The following is a 7,360-nucleotide window of genomic DNA, read 5'->3' as shown; positions in this document are numbered from 1 at the left end:
TGTTTGGGTGACATTTCCAAAACTTGGTTTGTGAGTAACTTAAAAGTTCTTTTTTACAAAATCAGGTTATGTCAAAACTAGGTTTTCTTAAAACCCAGTTTTGATGGCACCGAAACACTTGAAGAGCTTGATTTTCCAAAACCTGGTTTTAAAATGTTATCCAAACACGCCATTAGTCTCGTGGATAAGATCATCCTCAATGATCCAGAGAGTGAGATCTACGTACCCACAAAAAAGCTGAGCCGAGCCGAACCATGAGCCAAGCCATCCTCATCTTGGACGATTCAAAACGGCGGCAGTGTCCCAACGGTCAAAACTGTGGCTTGGTGAAGGCATGAGAGAGACAGAGAGAAGCAAATAAAAACGGAATCAATTCTTATTTTCTCTAACAACATCATCTACTTCTTCAAAAGCACCACCAGAAAATTGTGATCGATCCAGACAGAAAAAATAGAGAAAATCTCTCTTTCTCTCTCAATCTCTCTCTGAGATCAAAAACATCAACAAGCTCTTAGATCAGAGCTCAGAAGCAGATCATCCATTTGTTTTGTTTTCAGTTCCTTTGATTCCCAACTTGGTGGTGCCATCTTCAATGGATGGTCCTGAGATCCCACCCTTCTTCCTCTGCCCCATCTCTCTGCTGATGATGAAGGACCCCGTCACCATCTCCACCGGCATAACGTTCGACAGGGAGAATATCCACAGATGGCTCTTCCTCTACAAGAAGACGACCTGCCCAGTAACGAAGCAGACCCTGACGGACTGCTCCTTCATCCCAAACTGCACCCTCCAACGCCTCATCGACTCATGGCGTGCCGCAAATCCGTCCACCTCCTCCCCCGCCGAGTCCTCCTCCCTCGTGCCATGCGCCACCATCTCCGTCGAGGTGGCTCGTAAGCTCATGGAAGACGCGTCCTCCCCGGATTCAGGTTTGAAGTCCCTCAGGCGGATTAAATCACTGGTGAAAGAGAACAATTCCAACAAGAAGCTGATGGAAGAAGCAGGTCTAATTCAGGTGGCAGCCTCTCTAGTGGTGGACAATTACTCGCGAGGGCTGGTCATAAGCCAATTTGAAAACGAGATTGGTGGGGAGGAGTCTCTGAGCGTTCTTTCTCTTCTCGACATGACTCCAGAAATTTCGACCAAGCTCGCCGGCATAGGCCTGACGGAATGTCTATCATGGGTGTTGCAGAGAGGAAGTTATGTTGCTAGAGTTCATGGTGTTACAATTCTGAGATCGATGTTCAAGGTGATGCATCACAACTTCTTCATGGACCTAAAGGCCGAGCTCTTCGACGGGGTGGTCGAGATCTTGAAGGACCAGAACTCGAACCAGGCGACGAGCGCCGCGCTTTCCATACTCATGGAGGTGTGCCCTTGGGGCAAGAACAGGCTCAGAGCAGTAGAGGCCGGCGTTCTTCCCGTGATTATCGAGTTTCTAGCAGAGAACAACGAGAGAAAAAGGTGTGAAACCTTGTTGGCGGTGCTGGAATTGCTTTGTGGTAGGGCAGAGGGAAGAGCAGCGTTTGTGAGTCATCCCATGGGTGTTGCTGTTGTGTCAAGGAAGATTTTCAGGGTCTCTCATACTGCAAACGAGAAGGCAGTGAAGGTGCTGTTGTTGGTGTCCAAGTACTCTTCATCTCCTGAGTTGATCCAAGAAATGGTGGATGTGGGTGCTGTTATGAAGATCTGCATGGTTTTGCAGATGGAGTGCCATTTGAAGACGAAGGAGAAGGCCAGGGAGATTCTCAGGTTGCATGGAAGACAATGGAAGGAATCTCCTTGTGTTCCTTTGAATGGATTGTCGTCAGTTTTTAAGGCAGTTGGTGAGATGAGTGGATAGCTGGCTTTCCTTTCTTTGGTGCAACTGCGTATTTTTTTACTGTGATTAATAGGATTTAAAATGAAAGCATAGTTAGAGACGCTTCCATTAGATTATTGCTTGTTATTCTTTTTGAAGATCAGAAGTGGATGTGTGTAAGGTTGCCTGGAACAGGCAACTGGCAATTGTTCATACATGGATTGTACATAATCTTGACCAGAACGTGTTGCATTAGTAACACACTTAAGAGAATTCTTTTGCTTGTAATTTCTTCGGATTAAAGTTTTCTAGTTTCTTTATTATGAAAAAGGATAAGCCGCCCCTTCTTCTTCTTCTGCAGCTGCTGTTTTTGTTACATTATATGCTCAATCTCGTACTCATCATTCAACAATATCATTACTTTTGAACTTCATTGTATTACCCGGAAATTATTCCATGTGTAAGCACTACCATAATTCTGCCAAGAAAAAGGTTTTCGACATTCCTGACGTGAAAACCAGATCATTTTTTTTCTCTATGGAGATCCTCCATGGAATTGTCTCATCACGTGAAATGGCTGGACTTGGATTTTGTTTTAATTTTCGAGCGAACTTGTGTGACTTGGCCGACAGTCACACGTACTTGAGTTTTCAATATAGTTCATGAAATGTAGGATCCTGACTACGGGCTGATCTTTGAATGAGCAAAGTTGTTCATGGAATTGAGCTGGTCACCTACTTAACCCTAGAAACAATTTTGGTTCATTCAAATATATACGAACAATTGAGCAAACTAGCATGATCAAGCTGTCTCTGATCCGGAAACCACCATAGTTGTTTTTTTAAGTTTTTCACATTTTCTGGTCCAAGTAATACATGGTGTTACAAATATGTATTAATTTCCTTAGATGAGAGTTTAAACTCGAGCAGGTTATATGTTATGGTTCCAAAAGCTTGAGGTTTTCCCCTGTACATTCTTCATGGAGAGATTTAGGAGCAACAATAAGCTCATCTTACACTATAAACTTTGTTGAAAAATGCATGAACACCGGTGTGTGTCTGTGTATGAGAGAGAGAGAGAGAGAGAGTCTTTGGAGAACCAGATTCTCCAAGCAAAAACCATTAGTTGTCACGATTTTGGTGAATGTAGAAAAAAATAGGAGCTCTGATCTCTTGAGACTTTTCATGATAGTGCCTTTGTTGAAAAAGAAAGTTGAAGAATCAGAAAACTACGGCCCGAATATACTCATACTTTAGACTAAGCAGTGGCTACCATCGGCTTTGGTCGTCGACCCTTCACATGGCGGCGCGAGAGTATTGTTTTTCCCATTTGAGGGCATAGTTCTTTTTCTTTTTAAATCCATTCTATAGCCGAAGAAAATTTCTTCCTGTTTGATGAGGGAAACGGGCCTCCAGGTTCAGGAACTGACCACTGTTTGGAGACCTGAAAGCATAAGAAAAATTACTGCGTTTGTAAGATACAAAAGATTGAGTCTTGCACTTAGAACTCATCAAATTCTAGATTTCATTTGCATCTAGAGTTGCTGCCAATTTCAATGTGAATCAATACTTTATTGCCGTTTTATACAATTTTTAATATGGGGCGAGTTTCAACAAGCTAGCAGAAGGAGGATCTGGTCTACCCATGTGTTCCAAGGCAAGTATTGTTTGACTTCTAAAAGAAATTTCTCGCCAAACATAGATCTGGCTACCAAAATGCATGCATTGATCAAAGGGAGCCCTCACTTCTTCGAAAGAACTGAATAATAGAGAAACAGCTATGACCCACATTTTAGGTCTGTCTCTGTTTGTTCCCACAGTTTCCTACTCCGTTTCTATTATTTTCAAGTACTTGGCTGTGAGTTTAGGACTTCATGGCTCATCAAACAAGTAAATGCCTAAACATGCAAGTGAATATATATATATATATATATATATATACAGTTTCCTACTCCGTTTCTATTATATATATATATATATATATATATATATATATATATATATATATATATATATATATATATATATATATATATATATATATATATATATATATATATATATATATATATATACAGTTTCCTACTCCGTTTCTATTATATATATATATATATATATATATATATATATATATATATATATATATAGTTTCCTACTCTGTTTCTATTATTTTCAAGTACTTGGCTGTGAGTTTAGGACTTCATGGCTCATCAAACAAGTCAATGCCTAAACATGCAAGTGAATATATATATATATATATAGTTTCCTACTCTGCTTCTATTATTTTCAAGTACTTGGCTGTGAGTTTGGGACTTCATGGCTCATCAAACAAGTCAATGCCTAAACATGCAAGTGATTATATATATATATATATATATGTATAAAGATATCTGAAATTATCTTATGTCCTTTCAATTGTAGCCACCCGATGCAATTCATTAAGTAATTATAATTAAACACGCCACCCAATGCAATACATCAGGTATCATACACATATATGTATATATTATATATGTGAGAATTTAAATTTAACAGGCTATAGATATTGCCGAATAACTAAAAATTAAAAATCTATTACTAAAACACCATAAAACTTTGCTAAATGTACCACAAACTGTTGTTGTACCATGCTCATATGGTGATTGTTTTTCAGCATATGATTTCTTAATTTATCACCGTCTTATTTCCAACAAATTTGAATCCTTAGGGGGATTCAAATCTATTGACAAACACATCATTGTAAACACCGTAAATCTTTGCTAAAAAGCACCACAAATTATTGTTATACTATAAATTGTTGTTAATATATTTTATGGCGATTGCTTTTTACCAATAATTTTTTAATTTTTAGCCATCAAATAATATTTGACATTGAATTCAACTTTACGTCTGATTATCCAATATATGGATTATCACAGCCATCTTTTCACAAATAATCTTATCGAATAAATGTGGTTGAATGTTTTAAACTATATTGTTCCCAAAGAAGAACATTGGAAACCGACGTGCAAAATCGAATTCTATAAAACCAACAAGATCAATGGTCTGGAATATTGGTCGCATACATAGTATTCACGTGATTCTTTGAGGATGATCCGGTCAAGTTTGTATGGTTAAATCGATCGTTAAAGACTCAATTACTCTCTCTCTCTCTCTCTCTCTCTCTCTCTCTCTCTATATATATATATATATATATATATATATATATAAAATATATATACAAGTCTTATATAGATATCAAGTCTTATATACTATACTTGATGGAAATCATCTAATCCATCGTTTCCATGAAAATCACAACGGAGAATAAGTCACAAAAATATAAATTAAATTAAGTTATTTTTTCAAAAGTTTAAAATTAACCTCTCAAAGGAGACAAAAGTTTAATATAAGGGAGCTTACTTGTTTCCTTCTTCCATTCTCTCTCTCTTGAGGGGTATTTTGAACTCATGAAAAAAGTTATTTTGAACTCATGAAAAAAGTTACATTTTTATATTTAGAATTTAATCTCTATTATGTAATGTCATTGGAATCAATGGCACAGAAGATTCCAATAAAAGTATGATATATGAAGGTTTGGTGTGTGTGTGTGTGTATATATATATATATATATATATATATATATATATATATATATATATATATATATATATATATATATAGAGAGAGAGAGAGAGAGAGAGAGAGAGACAGAGAGAGAGAGAGAGAGAGATTAGTAAATTGAAGTGTTTTTTTTTTTTTGCAACTAACCTTATAGATGTAATCGTAAGAGCAATTTGATGATAAACATATATTGAGTTAGTCATTTTTTACTTTAACAACGCCATAATGTCCTTTTAATGATTTAAATTCCAAAAATAAATTACTCTTATAACATGAAAATTTTGGTAATAAAAATCAAACTTTTCTTGTACATATGTTTTAACCATAGCTTAGGAGCCAAAAGAGCTAAATTTCGAAAAGTTGATGAAAAACCAAATCGTACATGAATTTTTGTTAGTTATGGTGCCCGCAGCTAACTAAAAAGCGTGTTTCTCCTGCTGACTAATTAAAGAAGAATATATCCAAATCTTATCAATTGATTGGCAGCCGCTAAAGAGCCACCGCACCCAATTCACTAGTCGCAGTTATTGACAAATTATGATTTAGCGGCATCGGAATCTCCATCGCCCCCACTCAAGGTAGAATTATTTCCCCTTTTTCGAGAAGTGTGATTATTCCAACTCTCGAGGTAAAGGCAGACATGTGACGGTCTTGACTTTCTAACCTAAGCTTTTGAGGTGACATTCATGCCTTTTTTTTTTTTTCGATTTTTGTTTGTTTGCATTCTATGCAGACAACTTATCCCGTTTTAGAATGGGCGTTTTCTTTTTTGTCATTTTGATAGTTAGGTTAAACAATTTTCTCCTTGTCAGTGGATAAAACCTAAGCTTTGAAGTGACATTCATGCCCTTTTTTCTCGATTTTTGTTTGGATTCAGTACAGAAAACTTATCCCGTTTTTAAATGGGTGTTTTCTTTTTTGTCAGTTATTTAAATTAAATAATTCTCTTCTTGTCAGTGGACAGTTGTGTCAGGAAATTAATTATCTTTGTTTCTTTTTTCACTTGTTGTTTTGTAGGAAATCTCATTTGTATAATGATATATATACGACATTTCTTGTTTTCAGTAAAGAGTTGTAAAAGTCAGGTTGCATCGGCATAAAATCATGGGCTACCCCTCTTTTCTCCCAGAGATCGCCAAGAGACAGGGAAAGCACAGGTAAGTGTTCTTCATAAAACCGAGAAAGCAGACAAGAAAGTTTGAAATGCTGATTTTCACTAAAACTCGTAAAATGCTATTTATACCTTGGACAAGCATGTTTTTTAGTATATAACTTGATTCTCAAGTCTCTTTTACTTCATCAAGAATTGATTTGACGGTGGCACTCTTCAATTTTACAGAACTTTATTCAGAAAGTCTGAAGAGGGGTTGATGAAAGCAACTAGCCTCCAGAACCTTTCAAAGAATTGATCCCAACTCAATATTGCTAAATATGAAAGAAAGGTCCAAGTCAAAGTCGCCAACGCAGACTTCCCATATATTAATTTCGCCAGAGTACTCCATACAAACAGCTTATTCGGAATTGACTCGTTCTGTGTTACAAAGGCACAACTTCTGATAGAGCATGGAACAAATCAATTTTAGCGGCCAAGTCTATAATTACTTTGAACACATGATTAGCTCAATCGGATACCATGATGTATGTGACTCGAGTACACAATAAACAAATTCAAGGCTTTTCAAGAAAACAAGCCATGAGGGCGTGGTTCCAACCTTTTCCATATATTGCTCTACCAATGAGATCTGAATACGACTTCCGACCGTTTATCCTCTGTGCAGTTTAGTTTGCTTTATCTTTTCTCTATATCTCCAAGGCAAGCATAAACAAACATACGACATTGTGGATTTTGTACCTGTGGCTGGATCAGCATGGTTGAACAGTCGGCAAAAAATGTTCAGTGGCACGCTTCTGAGATTAGCAAAGATCACACTTCGCTATTCCATAGTAACAATATCGC

The 7,360-nt window shown here is 36.8% G+C and overlaps 1 protein-coding gene across 1 annotated transcript; it reads left to right on the top strand.

Moving 5' to 3' along the window:
* The first annotated feature begins 499 nt into the window (after positions 1-499).
* On the top strand, positions 500-1,854 carry LOC116247549 (E3 ubiquitin-protein ligase PUB23-like). The gene has a single exon (XM_031619722.1). It carries the CDS (start codon positions 593-595, stop codon positions 1,841-1,843), a length of 1,251 nt encoding a protein of 416 aa, XP_031475582.1. The 5' UTR covers positions 500-592; the 3' UTR covers positions 1,844-1,854.
* Positions 1,855-7,360: the final 5,506 nt, after the last annotated feature.

This window comes from Nymphaea colorata, chromosome 2 (assembly GCF_008831285.2).
Source record: "Nymphaea colorata isolate Beijing-Zhang1983 chromosome 2, ASM883128v2, whole genome shotgun sequence".
NCBI lineage: Eukaryota > Viridiplantae > Streptophyta > Magnoliopsida > Nymphaeales > Nymphaeaceae > Nymphaea > Nymphaea colorata.
Note: the sequence above shows the minus strand (reverse complement) of the source record. Positions and strands in the feature narration are given on the sequence as shown.